This window comes from Oncorhynchus gorbuscha, linkage group LG05 (assembly GCF_021184085.1).
Source record: "Oncorhynchus gorbuscha isolate QuinsamMale2020 ecotype Even-year linkage group LG05, OgorEven_v1.0, whole genome shotgun sequence".
NCBI classification, from domain to species: Eukaryota; Metazoa; Chordata; class Actinopteri; order Salmoniformes; family Salmonidae; genus Oncorhynchus; species Oncorhynchus gorbuscha.
Window position 1 is genome coordinate 68,922,812 of NC_060177.1, and position 27,484 is coordinate 68,950,295.

The 27,484-nt window shown below is 44.8% G+C and overlaps 3 protein-coding genes and 1 pseudogene across 7 annotated transcripts; 3 read left to right on the forward strand and 1 right to left on the reverse strand.

Moving 5' to 3' along the window:
• Positions 1–933: 933 nt before the first annotated feature.
• akr1a1a (aldo-keto reductase family 1, member A1a (aldehyde reductase)) lies at positions 934–3,893 on the forward strand. 3 transcript variants are annotated; one of them, XM_046350966.1, is made up of 10 exons: positions 934–980; positions 1,796–1,909; positions 2,002–2,121; positions 2,219–2,370; positions 2,493–2,688; positions 2,762–2,811; positions 2,942–3,091; positions 3,185–3,257; positions 3,457–3,543; positions 3,751–3,893. In XM_046350966.1, exons 2-10 carry the CDS (start codon positions 1,829–1,831, stop codon positions 3,814–3,816), a joined length of 975 nt encoding a protein of 324 aa, XP_046206922.1. In that variant the 5' UTR covers positions 934–980; positions 1,796–1,828; the 3' UTR covers positions 3,817–3,893. The 3 variants fall into 3 exon arrangements, with proteins under 3 accessions (XP_046206922.1, XP_046206923.1, XP_046206921.1); XM_046350967.1 differs by lacking the exon at positions 1,796–1,909 and having other exon boundaries at positions 947–980; XM_046350965.1 differs by lacking the exon at positions 934–980 and having other exon boundaries at positions 991–1,909.
• On the forward strand, positions 3,852–5,740 carry LOC124036407 (cell wall protein DAN4-like). The gene is made up of 2 exons (XM_046350963.1): positions 3,852–5,030; positions 5,575–5,740. The coding sequence occupies exon 1, from the start codon at positions 3,852–3,854 to the stop codon at positions 5,025–5,027; it is 1,176 nt and encodes a 391-aa protein (XP_046206919.1). The 3' UTR covers positions 5,028–5,030; positions 5,575–5,740.
• Positions 5,741–8,954: 3,214 nt separating this feature from the next.
• LOC124036409 (dnaJ homolog subfamily B member 5-like) lies at positions 8,955–22,527 on the reverse strand. Of its 3 annotated transcripts, XM_046350968.1 has the most exons (5): positions 22,223–22,526; positions 21,631–21,774; positions 20,455–20,691; positions 19,233–19,897; positions 8,955–9,631 (listed from the first exon to the last, which is right to left on the reverse strand). In XM_046350968.1, the coding sequence occupies exons 3-5, from the start codon at positions 20,663–20,665 to the stop codon at positions 9,398–9,400; spliced, it is 1,110 nt and encodes a 369-aa protein (XP_046206924.1). In that variant the 5' UTR covers positions 20,666–20,691; positions 21,631–21,774; positions 22,223–22,526; the 3' UTR covers positions 8,955–9,397. The 3 variants fall into 3 exon arrangements, with proteins under 3 accessions (XP_046206924.1, XP_046206925.1, XP_046206926.1); XM_046350969.1 differs by lacking the exon at positions 21,631–21,774 and having other exon boundaries at positions 22,223–22,527; XM_046350970.1 differs by lacking the exons at positions 21,631–21,774; positions 22,223–22,526 and adding an exon at positions 21,227–21,494.
• A 1,154-nt stretch (positions 22,528–23,681) lies between these two features.
• LOC124035429 lies at positions 23,682–24,774 on the forward strand (annotated as a pseudogene).
• The last annotated feature ends 2,710 nt before the right edge of the window (positions 24,775–27,484 follow it).

Consider the following 27,484-nt stretch of genomic DNA (forward strand, 5'->3'; position numbering starts at 1 on the left):
CAAGCTTGTTCACTGAACTACCTCTGTTTTCTAGAGGTCGCTAAATGTCCCATGGCACTCGAGTTGAGTAGAAGTCTAAACCCTAGTGTACTTCCCAACCTGCTCACCATACCACTATGGCCACCTAATCAAAAAAGGAGTTGCATGCATGCATGAGCTGTCATGAATGTGAGACCTGTCATGAATATTTGTATTCAAAATGGTTGCCATTATCTCGATGTCTACAATCCTGTATCTGACCACACTGTCACACTTACTAGATCAAACCCATCCCAGGTTGCATATAAAAACAGACATTTAAAGCTCAAATTTTGTGAGGACTATCTCGGAGGGGTTTGAGTGGGGAGGGAAAACTGAAAATGAACTGTTATTGGCAGAGGTTTGGAACCTTCTTATTGGTCCATTATTGCCGTGTTCACGCGATAGTCGAAACTTGAAAATGTCCGACTTGCTAATTGGTTGAACACGACGTGTATAATAACTACAACCAGTTAGCAAGTCTGTTGTTTCAGAGTTCCTACTAATAACTAATTTACTACATGGTGATGTCACCATGGAAGGCCAAAGCTCCATCCCACAAAAAGCCGTCTTTCAAACGGCTCTCTCACTGAAAGGGAAAATTATGAGAAGGCTCAATTTCACAGTATTATTTCAACCTCGGAGTGGAAATGTATATAAAACATAGAAAATTCATGTTTTTGACTGCACTGGACCTTTAAGGTTGGCTATTTTCTTGTTTTGACACATGATGTTGAGTGTCAATGTTCTAATTCATGAGACCATGAGTGTTATTCTGAGACTGAAAATGGGTTATTTATATGTTCATTGCCTGTTGGTCCTCTGTAGATCACTATAGTTCGTTTTAGAAGTTTCCCAACTGTTTGGGTTACAGATAAACAGATCCAGACTTTGACCTCTGTCTGTTTAAAACCAGCCTGACTACTGAGCATCACACACATTCTGACACAGACTTCTGATCGGTAAGAACTATCACTCCTCACATATTCTTTCTCTAGCATGATACACACGGACATAACTTCTCACGTTAGAGAACCTTCTCCATTTCCACAGGGGGAACGGCACCAGGGTGTTAGTGTGACTCATGTACTATTGTGTATCTCATCTCAGTTCTATCTTACATCACTATTTGCTCACATTGGGGTTCAGGCAATGGTGGACACGGTTACAGACTGTACTAATCTACTGGAACAAACTACATTTAAACTGTAAAGCTGAAGCTGAAAGAAGTAGCATATGGGGGGGATTCTGATTTGATCAGCATGACCTCAGACCACTCAACCTATGTTAGGCATTGTACTATACTTTAATACAATACTGTATCACGTGACATAGAGGATTATGATGTTAATCAGTAATGTGTTCCCATAAAGCCAGCCTGTGACTGTCCTATAGTTGGATCAGCTATTTAGGTATAGAAACTAGGTTCTTATAGAGTTATGTTATGAAAGGTTCAGAAAGAGTTGAAAATGTTTGAAAGAGACTGTGAGAGAAAAGAGAGGATTTGCCTGTTTTAACTGTTGTATGAATATTTTGGGTATATTATCTCATATGTCACACATCTGAGTCCCCTGTGCTGAGTTAATGAATTCAAACATGAGTGATAATCAGTAACACAGCATTAAGACTTAGTCATGGTGATTTGCAACTGACACCAGGTCAACTGGGTCATACTCAGAGAACTATAGCGATGGTTTAGCGTCTAGAGCTGGACACCATGTTGCTACCTCATATAACATTTATGATGTGTGTTTCTGTGTGCCTGTCTGTCTGGCAGTTTGCCTGCCTTTCAGAACCTCTGGACTGAACCATGAGTTCTTGCGTGACCCTGTCGTCAGGGCATAAGATTCCCCTGGTGGGGCTGGGCACCTGGAAGAGTGCCCCTGGACAGGTCAAAATGCTATTAATTCTCATTCAAAAAACTAACATCCACACAGATAACCTAAACCTTAACGTGTGTGTTGACTATCTGTGTCACTGTAGGTGAAGCAGGCGGTGCTGGCGGCTCTAGACTGTGGCTACAGACACATTGATTGTGCTGCTGCGTACAGTAATGAGCAGGAGGTCGGGGAGGCACTGGCTCTGAGGCTGGGACCAGGAAAGGTGAGCCACACACACTTTTTGATCAGAGCATCAGGAAAACCCTTCTGGAAAGCTGTGCATGTATGTGTGTGTGTTGATCCCCTGTTTTGGCCCCCAGGCCCTGCGTCGTGAGGCTGTATTTCTGACCTCTAAGCTGTGGAACACCCAGCATCACCCTGACGATGTAGAGACAGCCTGTAGGAAGAGTCTAATACACCTGGGACTGAACTACCTGGACCTCTACCTCATGCATTGGCCCATGGCCTTCCAGTGAGCAACACACACACCCCTACTCGCACCTCAATATGACTGCACATCTCAACGAACACACTTATACTAGAAACCCGTCCCAGACATGTTATGGTCCTCTGAGCTGCCTGTGTGTTCTCCAGGCGTGGGACAGAGCTGATGCCTAAGCGTGCCGATGGGAGTGTGTGTTACGATGACATACACTACCAGGAAACCTGGGTTGCCATGGAGAGCCTGGTTGATAAGGGGCTGGTCCGAGCCATCGGTCTGTCCAACTTCAACGCCAGACAGACAGACGATATCATCAGCATCGCCAAACACAAGCCTGTAGTCAACCAGGTATGGGACTGTGTGTGCACAGTATGTCTGTGTAATATTCTCTGACTATGTGTGTGTTGGTTTGTCTTTGTAGGTGGAGTGTCACCCATACCTGTCCCAGGCTGAGTTGCTGAGTCACTGCAGGTACGTTTGTGTGTGTAAGTTAGTGTGTAGTGGTGTGTGTGCCCCTGTGTATGTCTGTAGGTTTGTGTAACTGTGTGTGTGTATTCCACGGTTGTAGGTGTGTGTGTGTAATAGTTTGCGTATGTTCCAGGTCGGTAGGTGTATGTGTGACGGCCTACAGCCCCCTGGGTAGTGGTGACAGGCCCTGGGCCTCGCCTGATGAACCCTGCCTGCTGCAGGACCCTGGACTGGGGGCTATCGCCCTCCGCCACAGCATGACCCCTGCTCAGGTCATACTCAGGTAACACAGTACACTGTAACCCCCCAAGATCTCCGTGTAACTAGCCACAGTGTAATGAGCAATTCTCAGGTGTGTGTCTGTCTGTGTCTCCAGGTGGCAGGTACAGAGAGGGGTAGTCTGCATCCCCAAAAGTGTCACCCCCTCCAGGATCCAGCAGAACATACAGGTGAGGACAGTGCCATCTAGTAGAATGAATACCAATTGACCTGCATGATTTTTGACCAGTTTGGAAACTTCTAACCTCTTCCCCAAAATGCGACTTTTTGCGAGATCCAGGGCCGGCTGAGTCTAGGAAGCTACAGGTTACAATTCTGTGCAGCTACTGTGATTGTTTTCTAGAGTGGGTGTTTGTGTCTGATTGACAGGTGTTTGACTTCTCTCTGTCGGATGAAGACATGAAGCAGATGGAGTCATTCAGCAGAAACGAGAGGTACATCGTCCCAGCTGTGGAGGTAAGGTCCGATTGTCTCAGATAAGACCTCAGGGTGCATGTCAATAGTCTTATACGGCCTCCTCCCCTGGTCACAACTAGACGGGTGAAGGAGAGTAGATGAGGATGCCATATGAGACTACTGAGATGCAGCCAAATTTAGCTGAGTTTCAGTTGAGACATGGGGTTTTCTGGTGGTACAGAATGGAACTGTGTGTTCTCTTCACAGAGGGACGGAAAGAGAGTGTGGAGGGACGCAGAGCACCCCCATTTCCCCTTCAATGAGCCGTACTGACCCCACATCTAGAGACAGATCTACTGACCCCACATATGGAGACAGATCTACTGACCCCACATATAGAGACAGATCTACTGACCCCACATATAGAGACAGATCTACTGACCCCACACATAGAGACAGATCTACTGACCCCACATCTGGAGACCGATCTACTGACCCCACATCTAGAGACAGATCTACTGGCCCCACATCTAGAGACGGATCTACTGACCCCACATCTGGAGACAGATCTACTGACCCCACATCTAGAGACAGATCTACTGACCCCACATCTAGAGACAGATCTACTGACCCCACATCTAGAGACAGATCTACTGACCCCACATCTAGAGACAAATCTACTGACCCCACATCTAGAGACAGATCTACTGACCCCACATATAGAGACAGATCTACTGACCCCACATATAGAGACAGATCTACTGACCCCACATATAGAGACAGATCTACTGACCCCACATATAGAGACAGATCTACTGACCCCACATATAGAGACAGATCTACTGACCCCACATCTGGAGACCGATCTACTGACCCCACATCTAGAGACAGATCTACTGACCCCACATATAGACAGATCTACTGACCCCACATATAGAGACAGATCTACTGACCCCACATATAGAGACAGATCTACTGACCCCACATCTAGAGACAGGTCTACCGACCCCACATCTAGAGACAAATCTACTGACCCCACATCTAGAGACAGATCTACTGACCCCACATATAGAGACAGATCTACTGACCCCACATATAGAGACAGATCTACTGACCCCACATATAGAGACAGATCTACTGACCCCACATCTAGAGACCGATCTACTGACCCCACATCTAGAGACAGATCTACTGGCCCCACATCTAGAGACAGATCTACTGACCCCACATCTGGAGACAGATATACTGACCCCACATCTAGAGACAGATCTACTGGCCCCACATCTAGAGACAGATCTACTGACCCCACATCTGGAGACAGGTCTACTGACCCCACATCTAGAGACAGGTCTACCGACCTCACATCTAGAGACAGGTCTACCGACCTCACATCTAGAGACAGGTCTACCGACCTCACAACTAGAGACAGGTCTACCGACCCCACATCTAGAGACAGATCTACCGGCCCCACATCTAGAGACAGATCTACCGACCCCACATCTAGACACAGATCTACCGGCCCCACATCTCAACATTATTTATGAGAGGTATTGACATGTTGAATGCGCCGAGGTGTCTGTCTAAACTACTGGCACACAGCTCCGACACCCATGCATACCCCACAAGACATGCCACAAGAGGTGTCTTCACAGTCCCCAAGTCCTGAACAGACTATGGGAGGCACACAACAGTACTACATGGAACTCTATTCCACATCAAGTAACTGATGCAAGCAGTAAAATTAGATTTAAAAAACACCTTATGGAACAGTGGGGACTGTGAAGCAACACAAACAATGGCACAGACACATGCATACGATAACATACACACTATACACAGACATGGATTTAGTAATGTAGAGATGTGGTAGTGGTGGAGTAGGGGCCTGAGGGCACACAGTGTGTTGTGAAATCTGTGAATGTAATGTTTTAAAATTGTATAAATTGTCTTAATTTTGCTGGACCCCAGAGTAGCTGCTTTGGCAACAACTAATGGGGATCCATAATAAATACAACACACAGATCTACTCGTTTCATTTCTACACAACTCCTGACTGGAATTACTAAACCTACTCTCTAAATTTGATTACAGAACAATCATCTGTACTGCAGTTCCTGTTCCCTTCGTGAGATTCAACGTACAGTTGAAGTCGGACATTTACATACACCTGAGCCAAATACATTTCAACTCAGTTCTTGACAATTCCTGACATTTAATCCTCGTAAAAATTCCCTGTCTTAGATCAGTTAGGATCACCACTTCATTTTATGAATGTAAAATGTCAGAATAATAGTAGAGAGAATGATTTCAGCTTTTATTTCTTTCATCACATTCCCAGTGGGTCAGAAGTTTACATACACTCAATTAGTATTTGGTAGCATTGCCTTTAAATTGTTTAACTTTGGTCAAACGTTTCGGGTAGCCTTCCACAAGCTTCCCACAATAAGTTGGGTGAATTTTGGCCCATTCCTCCTGACAGAGCTGGTGTAACTGAGTCAGGTTTGTAGGCCTCTTTGCTCGACACATGCTTTTTCAGTTCTGCCCATGTAAGGATGTGAAATGGCTAGCTAGTTAGCGGTGTTCGCGCTAAGTAGCGTTTCAATCGGTGACGTCACTTGCTCTGAAACCTTGAAGTAGTGGTTCCCCTTGCTCTGCAAGGGCCGCGGCTTTTGTGGAGCGATGGGTAACAGTTGTTGATGTGTGCAGAGGGTCCCTGGTTCGCGCCCGGGTATGGGCGAGGGGACGATCTAAAGTTATACTGTTACATTAATGCTGTTGACCTGGATCACTGGTTGCTGCGGAAAAGGAGGAGGTCAAAAGGGGGGTGAGTGTAACGGATGTGAAATGGCTAGCTAGTTAGCGGTGTTCGCGCTAAATAGCGTTTCAATCGGTGACGTCACTTGCTCTGAGACCTTGAAGTAGTGGTTCCCCTTGCTCTGCAAGGGCTGCGGCTTTTGTAACGATGCTTCGTGGGTGACTGTTGATGTGTGCAGAGTGTCCCTGGTTCGCGCCCGGGTATGGACGAGGGGACGGTCTCAAGTTATACTGTTACACCCACAAACTTTCTGTAGGATTGAGGTCAGGGCTTTGTGATGGCCACTCCAATACCTTGACTTTGTTGTCCTTAAGCCATTTTGCCACAACTTTGGAAGTATGCTTGGGGTCATTGGCCATTTGGAAGACCCATTTACGCTTTAACATCCTGACTGATGTCTTGAGATGTTGCTTCAATATATTCACATAATTTTCCTCCCTCATGAAGCCATCTATTTTGCGAAGTGCACCAGTCCCTCCAATAGCAAAGCACCCCCACAACATGATGCTGCCACCCCCGTGCTTCACGGTTGGGGTGGTGTTCTGCTTGCAAGCCTTCCCCCTTTTCCTCCAAACATAACGATGGTCATTATGGCCAAACAGTTCTATTTTTGTTTCATCAGACCAGAGAACATTTCTCCAAAAGTACGATATTTGTTGCCCTGTGCAGTTGCAAACCGTAGTCTGGCTTTTTTATGGCGGTTTTGGAGCAGTGGCTTCTTCCTTGCTGAGCGATATAGGACTCGTTTTTACTGTGGATCTAAATACTTTTGTACCCGTTTCCTCCAGCATCTTCACAAGGTCCTTTGCTGTTTTGGGATTGATTTGCACTTTTCGTGCCAAAGTACCTTCATCTCTAGGAGACAGAACGCGTCTCCTTCCTGAGCGGTATGGCGGTTGCGTGGTCCCATGGTCAGATGAACGTGGTACCTTCAGGCATTCGGAAATTGCTCCCAAGGATGAACCAGACTTGTGGAGGTCTACAATGTTTTTGGAGGTCTTGGCTGATTTATTTTCCCATGATGTCAAGCAAAGAGGCACTGAGTTTGAAGGTAGGCCTTGAAATACATCCACAGGAATACCTCCAATTGACTCAAATGATGTCAATTAGCCTATCAGAAGCTTCTAGAATTGTCCAAGCTGTTTAAAGGCTTAGTGTATGTAAACTTCTGACCCACTGGAATTGTGATACAGTGAATTAAGTGAAATAATCTGTAAACAATTGTTGGAAAAATAACTTGTCATGCACAAAGTAGATGTCCTCACAGACTTGCTAAAACTATAGTTTGTGGTTGAAAAACGAGTTAATGACTCCAACCTGAGTATGTAAACTTTCGACTTCAAATGTATATACAAACCATACTAAATGATCCAGAATTCAATATTAGCGTGAAAATGTATTTGCTACTGATCCGATGTATGCATATCTAGTCTGTGAGATCATTGGACAAATAAAGAAAGCATTTGGTCATCCCTCCCTTCAGTCCTTGAAGTAACCAGAGCCAGGAGCGATGGATAGATAGGTGAAAGCAGAAGAGTGGGGTTAGACTACAAATAACTTCACATACACACACACAGGGCCAATACACTGCTCAGTATTTGGTTTATTGGTTGTCATCATAGCATTCAATTTACATGAAACTTTGTCAAAAGTACAGAAGTTGTGGAAAAACCACATTCACAGCACCATGCCAATGCTCACTTCCTACTTCAGCCCAGAGACCCTGCAGCTTCTCTGATTGACAGGCATTATTAGATCAAGATGGAATTCCTCAGATGTTTGCCATTCTGTATCTTTTGGCATTACCTATAGGCAGGGAACAACCACTACAGTATCAACCTGTCCTGACAGATTCCTTCAATGTCCACATATCACAGCTGGCAAAACGTGGAGGGGTCTCCATTTGATAGTCCTGAATAGATGTATCATGTTACGTGCCAGACTGATAGGTCCCTCAGCGCAACGCTGAAACACACTGGTACTGAGTAGCAGCACCTCATTTCAACTTTAAAATATTGCGGCATTTCTGCTCCGAAATATAAATCGTACTGGCACCCAAAACCAGAATGTATTTCACCCCATGACCTTATTAAGCACTGCATACAGTGCCACTCCCAGTATACGACCCACAGACATCCACAAAACCCATTAAAGGTTCATAGAAATTATAATATTCTCTATGTTCATCCTGTGGACACCAGCAGCCATTACAATAGTTATTCACATTGAGTATGAATCCTGGTACTTGACAGGTCCATAGGGTTTCTGTAGGAATGGGGGAGCCGTGTGTGTGTCTTCAGGTTAAGGCACTTAGCAGTCCCTCGGTGAGTCGTGGAGAGCTTAAAGGCAGTTATTAAAGACTGTCATTCCCTCAGACAGACACCACAGGGAGCAAAGCACCTATAGATGAACGTCTTGAGGTACCAATATGATGACCCATAGTGGATTACACACAGCTGGGCTGCTGGGGGTCTCAGCCAGTCAGATGGTCTGGACCAGACATAGATACAAACTGTACACCATGTTAAAACCAACAAGCAAATATAACAAGCAAATCCAAATCTGAAGACATCCTTGCCAAACTATCTTAATGGTTAGGCATTGGGAGGAGGTGGGGGTAGTAGCAGTGGCCTTGTCCAGCAGATAACCTACACAGTTCACACATGATGCTTTATTAAACATTTGAAACAGATTATTGGGGTAAAATAGGGGAGCACAGACTAAAGCTGCTGGTTGGGTGTAGATAAACAAAATAATCCACTTTCAACTTTCCTCTGGAAAATCCTAGACAATCTTCTCTCTTTCAAATAAAGTGTTCCTGTCATCCCATCCATAAGAAGAGGAGGAAAGGAAGGGGGATGTATAAAACCCTTGATAAATCTGTAGGGGGAGAAAAGTTCTGGTAAAAGCCAAAGCTGCGCTGAGCCGAGTCATTTCTCCATATCACTCCGCCATGTCCGTGTGTGTGCTTGGGCAGAAAGATAAAAACATTAATAAAAACAACCTTACACTGCAGTTCCTCTTGGCACTTCAGTCATTCCTAGAAAATAAATCAAACTTTCCCTTCAAAATATAATTGTCCGTGGGCGAGGTGTTGTCCTAAGACTGGGGCAGGTGTTGTCTGATGATCTCTCTGGACTGGGGAGGGATCCTGTCTGGGAAGCGAACCGTGAACTCCACTATGAGGTCGCCACGCTGGGTGGGGCTCTTAGGGAGGGGCAGGCCCTCCCCCCTCAGCCTCTTTACCGTTCCTGGCTTTATGACATCATGGCAGGGTAGCGGGATGAAACGGTTATCTAGGGTGGGAATGTTCACCGCACAGCCACACAGCGCCTGGGGGAGGGGGATATGAGAGGGTTTACTAATCGTATCATACGACTCAAACATGTTCACTATATGACTGGTTCGTTACAACAGTGTTCTTCAATCCGTTCCTCTGGGAAATCAAGGTGTTGTACATATGTTCTATTCACACCTGATATGAAAAACAAAGTAATCGGTTGTTAGTTAATTCAGTGATTAAGGATAGGTGATAACGTGTTTCAGGAGTTATGGACGTAGAACACTAGTATATGTTCTAGTTCAGCAGTCTAGAACACAGGTTCAGCTGGAAAACATTAGATAGCATGATTTGGCACTGAGGCACTCAGAGTGAAACAGAATGACATCAGCTACAATGGATCACTCCCTCTGACACTAAAACAAGTTTCCCAGTCTTTCCAGGTGTGTGGTTCCTGTATAGGGTTGGTAGGTTATAGAGTGCACAGGAGGCTAATTTTAGAGAGTAGTCTCATTTTGAGAGCTAATGAAGACAGCAATCAGCTGAGGTCATAAATAGTTGGACGGTTTGTCAGAGGGGCTGGGACACAGTCTCTTCTCCTTATCACAGTGCCTATTGAATGCAGGGAGAGCAATGAGAAATAGAATGGGTTTGAGGAATGAAACCTGAGCACCCAAAGTAGTAGGATGAAGTGTCCCATAGCCACTGATATAAGGTACATTTTGCACCCTAATTGTCAAGCTTAAAATTGAGTAAGAGTAACATTAAACTGATCCTAGATCAGCAACTGCTACCCAGAGCAGGCAGCACACCATACTAACTCCAACCCTAACCTAGACAGGTTGCCATGATGCTGGAGGCACAGACAGCTAACCCAAGGCCAGTTTAATTATAAGCCTCAGCTCAGACAAGGGAGCACCAAAATAATGTAGTCCACTCCTAAGTGCGAACTCTGATTAAGTGCAGTAGGCCTACAATTTCAGTCCCAATTCAATAACATGATACTATTTCATTGTGTTCCAGTTTAGTACTTACAAGTTGGCCAATCAGGTGTCAGTCCCATTTCACAGCTGCCCCATTCGGTGTTTACCATCCCCCATGACCTCAACCCCCCCCCACCCCCCAATATAAGGCATCACTAAGCGTTATCACATGCATATGTTGTCTAAGCCAATGCATATCTCTCTGTAATATCAGAAGTCAAGTTCCTCTTAAAGCTCTGCAGCTAGTTAGCGATAGCCTGCTAAGTGTGGATGGGGTGTCGTGTGCGTTTCCTTCCTGTTCTCCACACTGATACCGAATGTCTGTCCTGATTTAGAGAGAACAGCCGGAGAGAGAGCAGGGCTTGAACCCTGCAGTTACAGGGCAAGGCTACTGGCTCCTGTAACAAAGATACAGAACAGTCATGGAGAAGCAGTGGTGTAAAGTACTTAAGTAGTACTTTCAAGTATTTTTACTTAAGTAGTTTTTTTGGGTATCTGTAATTTATTTTACTATTCATATTTTTGACAACTTTTACTTCACTACATTCCAAAGTAAAATGTACTTTTTACTCAAGACATTTTCTCTGACACCAAAAAGTACTTGTTACATTTTAAAACTGTGAATTTGACCATTTTCTCACTTATCAAGAGAACATGCCTGGTCATCCCTAATTCCGCTGATCTGGCATACTCACTAAAGACAAAAGCTTTTGTTTGTAAATGATGTCAGTGTTGGCGTGCCCCTGGCTATCCATACACTTAAAACAACAAGAAAATAGTGCCATCTGGTTTGCTTAATATAAGGAATTTTAAATTATTCATACTTTTACTTTTGATACTTAAATCTATTTAAAACCAAATACTTTTGACTTTAAAAAAAATCTGGTTCATACTGTAGGCACATGATAACTGCATACAATAGCTGCAGTTGGAGGGACATAAATTAGGTTATTTACATTGCCTAGCAAAGCCCCTGGTATAATGTACATTTGCTGAAGCATTATGACAACTCAACAACACAATGGTAGGGTTTAACTGAGCTAGGCCTTCTGATAAGTAATTGTCTCAACGCAGCCTTAATGATGTGAAAGGATCCCGGAACCCAAATGATTTGGGTGGATCCCATCCTCCTTATATAACGTGTTGTTTCCAAAAAGGTATTACATTTGTCAACAAAAGTTTACACCCATTGAGCTGCAATAATCACATAGCCAGTTGTGAAGAGAGAGCATCCTGCTAAAGCGTCCAATGCCACGATTCAGAGAGCCATATACGATTGGTCTTTTATTAGTGTCTAGCAGAGTCAATAATCTCTTTCAAATCCAGTTTCAACTGTTCAGAGCTGCCCTTCAGTGTCATTAAAATGTACATGGACTATGATAGCATGGATATTTCCATATTTCCGTAGTACATTTAGGAGCAGTTTAGTCATGTCATTTACTCACGCTCCGGGATAGGACATAGTTTCTGGTGCAAAAACAGTCACATTTCTTACCATGGATCTGCTCAAAATCACAGCTGGTGAGAAGGACAAGGAAATCTGCCCACTATCACACTTCACAGGAGTCAGAGAACCCTTTAAGGATGGGCGAGAGGCAGGATAACTTGAGCCCGTAGCTCCCAGTGCAGGCCTCCGACAGATGGAGAAGCCCCGCTCGATTCAGAGCAGGGATGGAAAGTTGATGTCCAGGGCGGCGAAACGATTTGTTGTTTGTATCCACTCCGGAAGCACAGCCTGCTTTGCGGGAAACTGCTGTCTTTGGCTTCCTCTGCACGTGTCATGCGACCATCCATCGTTGATTGCCACCTCTTGCTGTCCTCCGACTCAGCTATCAGATGGGGGAGAAGAGGCAAGAAATGGCTCCGCTGGCGAACACCGGCCAGTCGGATGACGATAAACGATAAGGCGAAGATGCATCCATCAAGCACGTCCAGCCACCGGCGTAGAAAAGGTAAACATTCAACTCGGCGTTCTCCCCAGTTTCTTACGTAGGCTGGCAACCTGCATGGTCAAGGAAGCCATTTCAAGCCTATAATCCTCGGCAAGCAAACAATTGCTACATTGGAACTCTGGGTGATCCAGTTTGTCCCAAAACAAAGTGCAGTAAATACAGCTCCCACAGCGCTGTAACCATTAATTTACTTCAACACAGAGGGAGGGCTCCATTGCAAAACTAATCTGGGACAAACTTCGTTAGCTTGATGGCTAGCAGTTTAGCAGGTGGGGTTTTAGAAGAGGTTCTAAAAGACACTCATGGGGGTGTCCACTGAAAGTTGCATAGCAACAACAACTGGGACCTAAAAGACAAGGACCTTGAGCGCCCACTAAAAGGCAAACAAAAGAAACACACCAAACTGAAAGCCTGGAAGCAAAACAAAATCAGGGAAAGGACGGTTTGTCTAGAAATCAAAATAGGGAGCGCCAATTTATGGTGTTAACCCTCTGCATCTATCAAGACAACTGGAGCACTGGGCCAGCACCAGTGAAACACCTTCCCACTGACGAGATGGCAACCAACATGTGTAACACATACTGACTAACGAGTTGACACCAATCGGTGCGCCCTACATGCTAACGAGTTATACGTGCTAAAGTAAAACCACAAAACATAAATGGAAAAAACAGTAGATTGTGATAGCGCTGATGTCATCCATGTATTCCTATGGAAAACTCCCGATGGCGCAAAAAGACGGAAGTATTTCATTTTGAAGGGCGCCATATTGCTGAATGGGGCTCAATGGCACCAAATAAAATCACTAGGGATAATTGTGAAAGTGGCCAAAGGATCATGGTTAATGAACTCATAGCCTGCCAGCCCTAGTTATTATCAGCACATGGTCCTGTGTGAAGACAAATGTAGTAGTCAGAATGGATCACTAATTGAATTAATTCTCAATTTGTAAGAAACTTTAAAATAATTAAATGTGGGTATCAAACTTATCATAATAAAACATATTTTAGAACCCAAAACAGGCATCCCCCAAAATTTGGGGGGTGGGGGGGTTGTTCTGGCTATCATAATTTGCATAGGCTTTCTAGGGCACACCGGGGCTTTTGGCGGATACCGGACCAGCAGGGCATGTGACTTCACACTCCAGAGCAGACACTGATGAGGGCCTGGTGGAGTGCATGTGTGTCTCCACAGTCAAAATTGTGATGTTTCATCAGTTGAAAAAAAAAACCTGATTTTACTGCTCAGCTCACTTGAATTATGGTACTTGATGTGGAAGAGAGTTCATGTAGTCATGGCTCTATGTAATACTGTGCGTTTCAGAGTCTGTTCTGGACTTGGGGCCCGTGAAGAGACGCTTGGTAACGAACACATTTAGCATCTGCTGGCTTCCACGCAAAGTATACAAGCCAAATGCAGATCTTTGGAACAGCTACTTTTGAAAAAGTCTCAAATCCATATAATATAGCCTACACCATCACAATAAATCCATTATTTATTTTAGACAGGTCTAAAGAAACCTGATATTTTAATTTTATTTCACCTTTATTTAACCAGGTAGGCTAGTTGAGAACAAGTTCATTTACAACTGCAACCTGGCCAAGATAAAGCAAATCAGTGCGACACAAAAAACAACAAAGCGTTACAGATGGAATAAACAAACACAGTCAATAATACAATAGAAAAAGTCTATATACAGTGTGTGCAAATGAGGTAGGATAAAGGAGGTAAGGCAATGAATAGGCCATAGTGGCAAAATAATTACAATATAGCAATTAAACACTGGAGTGATATATGTTCAAGTAGAGATAGTGGGGTGCAAAGGAGCAAAATGAATAACAGTATGGGGATGATGTAGTTGGATGGGCTATTTACAGATGGGAAATGTACAGGTGCAGTGATCTGTGAGTTGCTCTGACAGCTGGTGCTTAAAGTTAATGAGGGAGATATGAGTCTCCAGCTTCAGTGATTTTTGAAGTTCGTTCCAGTTTTTGGCAGCAGACAACTGGAAGGAAAGGCGGCCAAAGGAGGAATTGGCTTTGGGGATGACCAGTGAAAAAAAACCTGCTGGAGCACGTGCTACGAGTGGGTGCTGCTATGGTGACCAGTGAGCTGAGATAAGGCGGGGCTTTACTTAGCAAAGACTTATAGATCACCTGGAGCCAGTAGGTTTGGCGACGAATATGAAGCGAGGGCCAGCCAACGAAAGCATACAGGTCGCAGTGGTGGGTAGTATATGGGGCTTTGGTGACAAAATGGGTGGCACTGTGATAGACTACATCCAATTTGCTGAGTAAAGTGTTGGAGGCAATTTTGTAAATGACATTGCCGAAGTCAGGATAAGTGTGGGCAGCGATCGGTTGAAGAGCAGGAATTTAGTTTTACTTGCATTTAAGAGCAGTTGGAGGCCACGGAAGGAGAGTTGTATGGCATTGAAGCTCGTCTGGAGGTTAGTTAACACAGTGTCCAAAGAAGTGCCAGAAGTATACAGAATCGTGTCGTCTGCGTAGAGGTGGATCAGAAAATCACCAGCAGCAAGAGCGACATCATTGATGTATACAGAGAAGAGAGTCGGCTCGAGAATTGAACCCTGTGGCACCCCCATAGAGACTGCCAGAGGTCCAGAGAACAGGCCCTCCGATTTGACACTGTCTGAAGGCTGTTGAGTCTGCCGATAAGAATGTGGTGATTGACAGAGTCGAAATCCTTGGCCAGGTCGATGAATACAGCTGCACAGTATTGTCTCTTATTGATGGTGGTTATGATATAATTTAGGACCTTGAGCGAGCATGGCTGAGGTACACCCATGACCAGCTCGGAAACCAGATTGCATAGCGGAGCCTCCTAAGCACAGATCAGAACTTTTAGCTTAAAATAACTATTAGGCTATTTCTTCACATTATAAGCTCAGCAATGCGCACACGGAAGTAGGCTATGAGCACTAAATGTTCCATTAGCGGGAAAACACCATTCTCAAATGTGGCCGTAAATGCAATTATGCATGTAATGCTTTTATTATAAAGGTGCATTTTTATAGTGAAAATGATCTTCCCCAAACATGAAACTCACGTGCCGTGTATGTATGCCAGTTACTCTACACCCTTTGTAAAGCTGATTAATGTGCTTCATTTTAAGAAGTTATTTGGCCACTTCAGTTGTGACCACCATTATCAAAACATATCCATCAGTTGCCCATCCCTGCCTTAGGACTTTGGGCTAGGCTACATGAGGTGTGCAATTATGATTTCAAAAAGGCATTTGTTGTTTCTTCCCTTACTGCACACAAGTTGGGCATCAATCACAAGTGATAGGCTAATATTGTCACCGATCAGACTAGTCTTGATTTAATCTCGTCTTTACATATACTAAATAATACGTGTGAAATTTGAATTAGAATGGACCATTATCATGCACCTGTCTCAACAGGGGGAAGAAATACATGTAATCTATGCACTTAAATAGCGAATGGAGGACATTTTTCCCATGGTTCATTTTCATGCCAAGCCTGGAGCTATACTCCTGATTTAAAAAATATTTAACGAGGCAAGTCAGTCAACTGTTGTAACTACCCATCCCGTGTCCGGGATCGTTGTCATCATCTGACACTAATTAGCATAACGCAACTACACAAATATTACTAGAAAATATTCCTATTCATGAAATCACAAGTGAAATATATTGAAACACAGCTTAGCCTTTTGTTAATCACCCTGTCATCTCAGATTTTAAAAATATGCTTTACAGCCAAAGCAAGACAAGCATTTGTGTAAGTTTATCGATAGCCTAGCATAGTATTATGTTCAGCTAGCAGTAGGCAACTTGGTCACGAAAATCAGAAAAGCAATCAAATTACATAGTTTACCCTTGAGCTTCGGATGTTTTCACTCACGAGACTCCCAGTTAGATAGCAAATGTTCCTTTTTTCCAAAAATATTATTTTTGTAGGCGAAATAGCTCCGTTTTTCTTAGCCAAACCTGAAGAACATCGACCGGAAATTGCTCCATAATATCGACAGAAACATGGCAAACGTTGTTTATAATCAATCCTCAAGGTGTTTTTAAAATGAAACTACGTGAAACTACGTCAAAATGCTGTAGACACATTGGGGAATACGTAGAAAAAAGAATCTGGTTGATAGCCCATTCACTGCTCAATGGGGACGCATCGGAACGCAGAGCTTTCAAAACATGAGTCACTTCTGGATTGGATTTCTCTCAGGCTTTTGCCTGTAATATCAGTTCTGTTATACTCACTGACAATATTTTTACAGTTTTGGAAACTTTAGTGTTTTCTATCCTAAGCTGTCAATTATATGCATATTATAGCATCTTGTCCTGACAAGTTCCTGTTTACACTGGGAACGTTATTTTTCCAAAAATGAAAATACTGCCCCCTAGTTACAAGAAGTTTTAAGAACAAATTCTTATTTACAATGACGGCTTCCTGTGGGGACAAACCCGTTTGACACTGGGCCTATTGTTAAAACCAGGGTCTCTGTAGTGACGCCTCTAGCACTGACATGCTGTGCCTTACACCAATGTGCCACTCAGGAGCCCTATTGTAAAGAGAAGTAACATGCTTAATTTTAGGAAAGTTTAGAAATATATATAGTAGGCCTTAGCCTATACAGTTGTGGCCAAAAGTTGAGAATGACACAAATATTAATTTTCAAAGTCTGCTGCCTCAGTTTTCATGATGGCAATTTGCATATACTCCAGAATGTTATGAAGAGTGATCAGATGAATTTAAATTAATTGCAAAGTCCCTCTTTGCCATGCAAATTAACTGAATCCCCCAAAAACATTTCCACTGCATTTCAGCCCTGTCACAAAAGGACCAGCTGACATCATGTCAGTGATTATCTCGTTAACACAGGTATGAGTGTTGACAAGGAAAAAAAAGAAAAGTTGAATCATTTTTATAATAAGGCTGTAATGTAACATAATGTAGAAAAAGTCAAGGTCTGAATACAGCAACACCTCCCCCATTGACATTCCTGTCTTCTATAGATGTGATAACTTTGGGCCTGTTATTTTTAGACCAAAAGCCTACGTAGAACATCGGGACTGAAACTAGCCAGCGTAGCTAGCATAGGGTCTTACCAAGCTATCATAAGGCCAACACTCAGCCAGCTAACAGAGTTTAAAACCAACCAGCACAGCTAACAGAGCGTATAAACCCAGTAAGCCAATTAACAGAGGCCCAGTGCCAGAATTCTATAATCATACCTCCCATAGCTGCTGGATGGAAGCAAAGCTCCCTGGCAGTAGAAATGGAAGCTTTATTTGTTTTGGATACTAATTCAGATGACCCAGTTCACTAATATGCTCTCCCTCCAACAACTCCCCTTCCTCCCCTCTCACTCCGGTCTATTTCCTTCCCTGGATCGAAGTTAACATACTAAATCTGTGCATTTCCGGAAAAAAGCAACTATGTAATTTAACACTGCACATTCCACCAACTGAACTGCCTCTTTACTGCATGCATTAACTCTCATAACTAAAACATATTTATGGCAGTTTGTGACACTAAGATAACTGTTTGACAGAAAGTAAGGACTACTGGTTAACATGCCCATCTGAGCACCTTGTGGAAACTAATATGTACACAACAAGCGTCATTCGAGGATCTGTTATTAGCCAGCCCATTAATATAGGCACCAGATGAATGGCAGCTATATTGGAACTATAAAAGAGTGTTTCATTTCACAGGCTGGTCACAGCTGAGCACACATGGAGAGCTTTAATTAAATAAACTGTCAGTCAGAGTACCACCTTAACTACACAATCCTGCTCTCTCTCTCTGTAGGTGTGTGTGCATGTATGAAAGAGAAAAAAAGAGAAAGAGCTGTCTAAGTGTATAAATGCTTTATTGTCTGTTTAAACAGCAGATGACTTAGTTAGCACTATAACGACTGTTGTGCTCATTAAAAAAAAGCTATCATAAAGGAAGACATATGAGGCAGGACAGAGTAGAGTGTGAGTGGCCCTGTCACACAGGGATAACACATTCCTCCATGCTCACTCACACTGCAGTGCCAGAGATACATTCTGCACAGCACTCAGTCTACCCAGCCAGGGCTCAACTCAATCCACAGAGACTGGAGGGATGTGATGAGCTAGGTAGTGTATTCAGAGGAACAGTTCCTTTTAGGTGCAGTACCGATGTGTAACTGCACACAGACATCTCCCGGCACTGCCCAAAAACTAGTGCTAGAAACATGAACACCAGTGTACTGCTGTTAGAGGTGCCTGAGGCTCTGAGTCAGAGAGGGTGAGTAGGAAAGAGAGAGAGAGATGTGATGTCTGATGCACTTTATTAGAACATCCTCACTTACTCAAATAATACACACACACACACACACACACACACACACACACACACACACACACACACACACACACACACACACTTCCCTTGTGAAAACCTAGAGGTAGATAGAGAGGGAGTGTTGTTTAAAATAAAATAAAAAGTACTATTGTCTGAACAGGGTAATACCACAGGCCTACAGTTCTGCGTGAGTGTTCTGTCAGGCATTTGTGGATAGAGGGAGAGTGAAAGAGGCAGAGAGAAAAAAAGAAGTGTTTTGTAGTCTGGACAAAGCAATGCCACAGGCAGCCAGTTTTCTGTAAAGGTATTTGTGGAAATAGGCTGTGTGAGAAATCAAGAAAGAAAGACAGTGACAGGCAGACAGAGCAACAGACAGATCAGATCCTACCTCCTTCAGACTGATATTGCAGGTGTAGATGATATTGGAGCTGTCCCTCCTAAAGTGGGCATGTCCTTTGTCTTTGAGCACAAAGGCGATGTCTGCAGGAATGTTCTCTGGTGTCTCATCCCCCTCCTTAGGGAAGGTGATCTTGGTGCCCTCCTTCCATCCCCTTTTTATCACGATGTTCAGGATCTTATCCTCCGTCCGGCTGCTCCTGCCATCGGGGTTCAGCCTCCTCCTGGTGATCTTCATTCGCTTGGTGCAACCATGGAAGATCTCCTCCAGAGACACCTTCAGCTCATGGATCACCGGGGGGTCCTGCTGCCTCCTGGAACCCGCCAGACGTTCAGACTTCACTCCCCTCCTCCTGCCCCCGCCATGGCCAGGGAAGCCGTTGACCCCCCCGGGGAAGCCGAAGTGTGTGAAAGAGGCGAAGGGGTCATCCTCATCCAAGTCGGTTTCCATGTCATGATCATTGTGGTGGTTGTGGACCTTGGAGTGGAAGCCGTTGGAGCGATTGTGGTGGTTGCGGTGCGGTCCGAAGAACATGTCGAAGGGGTTGGAGCCGCCAAAGAAGGATGCGAAGGTGGCGTGGGGGTCCCCATGGAAGGTGTAGTGGTATGACCCACCAGGAACACCAGACTGACCACTACTGCCCCCCGCCTTCAGACCTGACAGAGGGAGAGAGACAGGGCTGTGAGTACACACTCACCCATATTGAGATGTAGCCTAATTCCTCCTCTGTAGAATTTTAGAGTTTTTTAAATTTTACAACAGTTAGGAGGGAGTTTGAGGAGCGGAGGCCCTGGAGCCATGTACAGCAGTCAGAGAGAACCCACGTGGGCGAGAGTTCCCATAGGATTGGGGGGGTTGGGGGTGGGGGGGGGACAGTGGTCTAGCAAATGATTTACTGCTACAGAAACTGATAAGACTACCCGCAGCTTAACACACACACACCACCTCATTGTCATTCTTATCTCTGCCACCTCATGGATTCAGGCCTATCTGAGAGATGGAAACACACTGTAGAAAGAGCCAGTCAGACAGGAGAGAACAGTTAGACAGTAGAGGCAGAAGTGGGAGGTAGTGGGGGACAGATAAATAAGGAAAAGAGTCTGCTCAGTGTTCTCGCTCTCACACAATGACACACACACAGAAAGATAGACGACTTCATGACACTTAGAAATCACACCGACCACACTCAGAATAGTGAGCCTCTCTCTCTTACCCTCCTCTCCTAGCTGGTCATAGATGACCCTCTTCTTGGGGTCACTCAGAACTTCATAGGCCTCAGCGATCTCTTTAAATTTATCCTCTGCATTAGTGTCTGTGTTCTTGTCTGGGTGGAACTTCAGCGCCATGCGGCGATATGCCTTCTTGATCTCCTCCTCGTTAGAACCCTTAGGAATACCCAGCATCTTATAGTAGTCCTTCCCCATGGCAACGACTTCTCACACTTGGCTCTCTGGAGGTAGAAGAAGAGTGTGAGAAAGGTTACTGGGTTAGGGATGCCCAGGGTTTTATAGTAGTCCTTCCCCATGGCAACGACTTCTCACACCTGGCTCTCTGGAGGTAGAAGAAGAGTGTGAGAAAGGTTACTGGGTTAGGGATGCCCAGGGTTTTATAGTAGTCCTTCCCCATGGCAACGACTTCTCACACCTGGCTCTCCGGTGAGACACCCACACCTATGTGAGTAAATAGGGGAGTATCCTAATGAATATAAGTATTTTCCCCATTGCAGATTAGATATATTTGTGGAACTTGCCATGTGACTATAGTAATGTGGTGTGGTATGGTTGTGTTGCCATGACAGTGTAGTAAAAGCTCAAAGTTTGTGCATGTGAGGAATTTCCTTCCATCTGGCACTACACACAAGCACAACAGGTATACACACACACATGCACGCAGTGAGTGGGGTTACATGCTATAGCCTCATGAAACTGCAGAGCTGTTGAATGACACTGACCATGCGTCTGTCAGTGTAGTAGAACGTCTCTTACCTACATTCCTTGCGAGCTTCGTTGAATAAACTACAACATATGGTAGACTATAGGCCTATGTATGGTTGTTATTTAGGTGCTTTACTGTTTCGGTTTTTCATGTAGACAAAATAACCTGCCCACTCCGCTGTGAATCTCTACCATAGAACGAGACACAGAAACGGCACAGGTCACTAGCTTTGCTTTAGAGCCGAATTTCACGAGCAGTTGCAGTTCCACCAGAGACAATGACAACTTTCTCTCTCACTCTGTGTGTGAATCGAACCTATCGATTGGCAAATGCAGAGGCGCAACACAGCCTTTAATAGGCTTTAATTAGCCTATGACAGCCGTGGAAACTGGCAGTAGCCGGCGCTGCGGATAAAAAAAACACTGGATGAGGGACGAAATTAAACGTTTCCTACCAGTGATCATTTTCAGCAGAACATCGGCAGATCAGACGAACATATCCCTCTCCTGCGCTGGTATCCCTCTACAGTCTTTATCATGTGCGGTCAGAGTTCAACCACTGACGGGTCTGACTGAAATAGCCGTCGTCACTAGTTAGCCTACAAAAGCCACAAAGACTTAATTATGGTCAAACCCCGCCTATTTCTAAAATGGCTTAACCTTAACCACACTGCTAAACTTATGCCCAAACTTGACCTTAAATTAAGACCAGAAAGCTAATTTTAACTTGAAATAGCCGGTGACCAAACAGAAGAACGTTCTGACGTTAACGGGGAAAAAATATAAACGTTTTACTGCCAATCAATCAATGACTCCAAATCACATACCATAGTTATGCGGTGTGTGATGTTCAATTAAATAGACTATCGTCACTTTATTTCCAATTCCAATGTAAAAAAGCACAGAAATACTGCGTACATAGACTACAGCGGCCAGTCCTGCAGTGAAAAAATAAAATGCCTGTCTATAAACTGAAATAGTCAGAGAGTCTATAACTATGCCTACTTTCAGTAAGTTAGTCCGTAGATGGGTCCAGTACCGTCTTACCTTGTCCGAGTAACTGTCTCTGGACTTCACTGACTGTTCTTCGCCGCTCCTCTGCGCGACAGCTGAGTATTTTACCAGTGGACTGTTCAATGCAGACTGTCAGCCACCGTGGACTCTCTCATCAATCGGTCGTACCCCCAATAATTTGTTGCACTGATGAGTCGATTGATTTCAGTTATCAATTTATTCAATCCATTAAATCGATCCACTCATTGGTTTACTTGAGCTCCCAGGAATGAAGTTATTAACAGCTTGGAGTTTTGGACCAGTCTACATTCCAGCTCTGCTTCTGTCTGAGAGAGCTGGGAATCCACTGTAAAAGAAACCACTCCCTCTGTCTGTGGGTATGTCTGTGTGTTCTCCCAGGCAGATGTATCCAATGCCCGTGGATGGTGCTGGAGGCTGGGACAGTGTGTGTATATTGTGCGTGAGTAGGCTATGCCTGTGGTATAAACAGCGTGGCTACATGTGATCACTGGCACTCGGGGACTGGAACCTTCTTCACCCACACAAACGAGGAGGAGAGGAGACTTGAGATGCAGCGCCTGTCTCATTCCCAACCTCCTGCTCTATATTAACTCTCTCTTCTCTCTTTGAAGAGGATGTCATCAGTAGAGAGTTCTGCTGTCAGAATCTTTCCTTGCGAGCTCACAGAACAGGGCTCCGGGCAGCCGAGCGGAAATGGAGGAAAACTCGCCTCCCTGCGGACCTGGCATCCTTTCACTCCCTCCTCTCTACATTTTCCTCCTCTGTCTCTGCTGCTAAAGCCACTTTCTACCACGCTAAATTCCAAGCTGCTGCCTCTAACCCTAGGAAGCTCTTTGCCACCTTCTCCTCTCTCCTGAATCCTCCGCCCCCTCCCCCCCCCTCCTCCCTCTCTGCAGATGACTTCGTCAACCATTTTGAAAAGAAGGTCGACGACATCCGATCCTCGTTTGCTAAGTCAAACGACACTGCTGGTTCTGCTCACACTGCCCTACCCTGTGCTCTGACCTCTTTCTCCCCTCTCTCTCCAGATGAAATCTCGCGTCTTGTGACGGCCGGCCGCCCAACAACCTGCCCGCTTGACCCTATCCCCTCCTCTCTTCTCCAGACCATTTCCGGAGACCTTCTCCCTTACCTCACCTCGCTCATCAACTCATCCCTGACCGTTGGCTACGTCCCTTCCGTCTTCAAGAGAGCGAGAGTTGCACCCCTTCTGAAAAAACCTACACTCGATCCCTCCGATGTCAACAATTACAGACCAGTATCCCTTCTTTCTTTTCTCTCCAAAACTCTTGAACGTGCTGTCCTTGGCCAGCTCTCCCGCTATCTCTCTCTGAATGACCTTCTTGATCCAAATCAGTCAGGTTTCAAGACTAGTCATTCAACTGAGACTGCTCTCCTCTGTATCACGGAGGCGCTCCGCACTGCTAAAGCTAACTCTCTCTCCTCTGCTCTCATCCTTCTAGATCTATCGGCTGCCTTCGATACTGTGAACCATCAGATCCTCCTCTCCACCCTCTCCGAGTTGGGCATCTCCGGCGTGGGATTGCGTCCTACCTGACAGGTCGCTCCTACCAGGTGGCGTGCGAGAATCTGTCTCCTCACCACGCGCTCTCACCACTGGTGTCCCCCAGGGCTCTGTTCTTGGCCCTCTCCTATTCTCGCTATACACCAAGTCACTTGGCTCTGTCATAACCTCACATGGTCTCTCTTATCATTGCTATGCAGACGACACACAATTAATCTTCTCCTTTCCCCCTTCTGATGACCAGGTGGCGAATCGCATCTCTGCATGTCTGGCAGACATATCAGTGTGGATGACGGATCACCACCTCAAGCTGAACCTCGGCAAGACGGAGCTGCTCTTCCTCCCGGGGAAGGACTGCCCGTTCCATGATCTCGCCATCACGGTTGACAACTCCATTGTGTCCTCCTCCCAGAGCGCCAAGAACCTTGGCGTGATCCTGACAACACCCTGTCGTTCTCAACTAACATCAAGGCGGTGGCCCGTTCCTGTAGGTTCATGCTCTACAACATCCGCAGAGTACGACCCTGCCTCACACAGGAAGCGGCGCAGGTCCTAATCCAGGCACTTGTCATCTCCCGTCTGGATTACTGCAACTCGCTGTTGGCTGGGCTCCCTGCCTGTGCCATTAAACCCCTTCAACTCATCCAGAACGCCGCAGCCCGTCTGGTGTTCAACCTTCCCAAGTTCTCTCACGTCACCCCGCTCCTCCGTTCTCTCCACTGGCTTCCAGTTGAAGCTCGCATCCGCTACAAGACCATGGTGCTTGCCTACGGAGCTGTGAGGGGAACGGCACCTCAGTACCTCCAGGCTCTGATCAGGCCCTACACCCAAACAAGGGCACTGCGTTCATCCACCTCTGGCCTGCTCGCCTCCCTACCACTGAGGAAGTACAGCTCCCGCTCAGCCCAGTCAAAACTGTTCGCTGCCCTGGCCCCCCCAATGGTGGAACAAACTCCCTCACGACGCCAGGACAGCGGAGTCAATCACCACCTTCCGGAGACACCTGAAACCCCACCTCTTTAAGGAATACCTAGGATAGGTTAAGTAATCCCTCTCACCCCACCCCCCCTAAGTTTTAGATGCACTATTGTTAAGTGACTGTCCCACTGGATGTCATAAGGTGAATGCACCAATTTGTAAGTCGCTCTGGATAAGAGCGTCTGCTAAATGACTTAAATGTAAAATGTAAATGTAATATTTTGACCATTAAGCACATTACCCGCCTGCATAGCACTTATAGCACATTTAAGGGTTAATTATAGTTCATGTCAACATTATGCATTTCCAAGGAAAATCACTGCTCAGAATCCTGTAATGTAATCAGTAAATGTACTTCCGAGAGGAGAGAGCAGAACCATTAAGAGGAGAAGAGGTGGAGATGGGTGGGATAGATGTAGAGCGAGCAATGCAGGTGGGCATGTCAGTCAAAGTAGACAGAGGGAAGGGGGAGAGAGAGGCCGAGGGAGAATCATAGAGAAAAAAAAAGAGCAAGAACGAGAAAGTGGGCCCAGGATGAGTCCAGCTATAGCTTGAGTCTTCCCTTTCTCTTGGGTGGTGAGGTGGTGTGAAATAAACAAGTAACTCAGTAGTAAAGAACAGAGCATGTACACAGGTGTCTGGTCATATACCATAGTACATCTCCTGTTGACATTTCCTGAGATAGTCCCCTGTGGCCAGCTGGATTTTCCTGTGGCAACAGAGACCCTGTAAATCGGACAAGTCTGTGGTTAGGTATATGTGTGTTTTGCTATAGACATACAGTGGCAAGAAAAAGTATGTGAACCCTTTGGAAATACCTGGATTTCTGCATAAATTGGTCATTCAATTTGATCTTCACCTAGGTCACAACAATAGACAAACAGTCTGCTTAAACTAATTACACATTTTCATGTCTTTATTGAACACGCCGTGGGGAAAGTATGTGAACCCTTGGATTTAAATCTGTTACAGCTAGACATTCCGCTAGCCGAACCCCACGACAACATCCAGTGAAATGGCAGAGCGCCAAATTCAAATTACTATAAATATTAAACCTTCATGAAATCACACATGCAATACACCAAATTAAATCTACACTTGTTGTGAATCTAGCCAACATGTCAGATTTCAAAAGGCTTTACAGTGAAAGCAAACCATGCTATTATCTGAGGATAGCACCCCATCAAACAAACAATCATATTTCAACCCGCCAGGTGCGGCACGAAACTCAGAAATAAAGATATAATTCATGCCTTACCTTTGACGAGATTCTTCTGTTGACACTTCAATATGTCCCATAAACATCACAAATGGTCCTTTTTTTTGTTCGATTAATTCCGTCGTTATATATCCAAAATGTCAATTTGGCACATTTGATCCAGAAAAACACTGGTTCCAAATCACGCAACAGGACTACAACACATCTCATAAGTTACCTGTAATCTTTGTCCAAACAACTTTCCTAATACAACTTCAGGTATTTAATGTAAATAGTCAATCAAATTTAGGACGGGATAAACTGTGATCAATACCGGAGGAAAACAAAGTGGAGCGTGTTCAGGTCACGCACCTCTAACAAACAGTACATTTCAATCGACCCTCGTTCTGGACAGCCCTAATTCTTCATTACACAAAGGAAAAACATCAACCAATTTCTAAAGACTGTTGACATCTAGTGGAAGCGATAAGAACTGCAAGCAACTGCCTTAGAATTCTATATTCCCATTGAAAAGTGACCTCAATTGTTTTTTTTCCCTGGAGGGTTTGTCCTCGGGGTTTCGCCTGCCAAATAAGTTATGTTATACTCACAGACATCATTCAAACAGTTTTAGAAACAGAGTGTTTTCTATCCAAATCTACTAATAATATGCATATCCTAGCTTCTGGGCTTGAGTAGCAGGCAGTTTACTCTGGGCACGCTTTCATCCAAACATGAAAATACTGCCCCCTAGCCCGAAGAGGTTTTAATAACTGGTTGACCCTACTTTGGCAGCAATAACCTGAACCAAACGTTTTCTGTAGTTGCGGATCAGACCTGCACAATGGTTAGGAGGAATTTTGGACGATTCCTCTTTACAAAACTGAACTGCTCTCTTGAGGTCATGCCACAGAATCTCAAATCGGTTTGAGGTCAGGACTCTGACTGGGCCACTCCAAAAGTCGTATTTTCTTCTATTGAAGCCATTCGGTTGTTGATTTACTTCGTATTTTGGGTTGTTGTCCTGTTGCATCACTCAACTTCTGTTAAGCTTCAATTGTCGGACAGATAGCCTAACATTCTCCTGCAAAATGTCTTGATAAACTTGGGAATTCATTCTTCCGTCGATGATAGCATGCTGTCCAGGCCCTGATGCTGCCCCAAACCATGATGCTCCCTCCACCATACTTTACAGTTGGGATGAGGTTTTGATGTTGGTGTGCTGTGCTGTTTTTTCTGCACACAATGTTGTGCGTTCCTTCCAAACAACTCAACTTTAGTTTCATCTGTCCACAGAATATTTCCATCCAGGTGCACTTTTGCAAACTTCAGACGTGCATCAATGTTTTTTTGACAGCAGTGGCTTCTTCCGGTGTCCTCCCATGAACACCATTCTTGTTTAGTGTTTTACGTATCGTAGACTCATTACATTTTTAACATGTTCCAGAGATTTCTGTAAGTCTTTAGCTGACACTCTAGGTTTCTTCTTAATCTTCTTAACCTCATTGAGCATTCTGCACTGTTCTCTTGCAGTCATCTTTGCAGGACGGCCACTCCTAGGGAGTAACAACAG

What these genes read in the sequence shown, in the direction of transcription:
- akr1a1a (XM_046350966.1), top strand. Translation starts at nt 1,829, where the DNA reads ATGAGTTCTTGCGTGACCCTGTCGTCAGGGCATAAGATTCCCCTGGTG. An exon ending in GGAAGAGTGCCCCTGGACAG is followed by an intron (nt 1,910 to 2,001) that starts GTCAAAATGCTA and finishes GTGTCACTGTAG; the next exon opens with GTGAAGCAGGCGGTGCTGGC. An exon ending in TGAGGCTGGGACCAGGAAAG is followed by an intron (nt 2,122 to 2,218) that starts GTGAGCCACACA and finishes TTTGGCCCCCAG; the next exon opens with GCCCTGCGTCGTGAGGCTGT.
- LOC124036407 (XM_046350963.1), top strand. Translation starts at nt 3,852, where the DNA reads ATGGAGACAGATCTACTGACCCCACATATAGAGACAGATCTACTGACC.
- LOC124036409 (XM_046350969.1), bottom strand. Translation starts at nt 20,665, where the DNA reads ATGGGGAAGGACTACTATAAGATGCTGGGTATTCCTAAGGGTTCTAAC. An exon ending in TGACCAGCTAGGAGAGGAGG is followed by an intron (nt 19,898 to 20,454) that starts GTAAGAGAGAGA and finishes TCCCTCTGTCAG; the next exon opens with GTCTGAAGGCGGGGGGCAGT. An exon ending in GCAATATCAGTCTGAAGGAG is followed by an intron (nt 9,632 to 19,232) that starts GTAGGATCTGAT and finishes CCCCTCCCCCAG; the next exon opens with GCGCTGTGTGGCTGTGCGGT.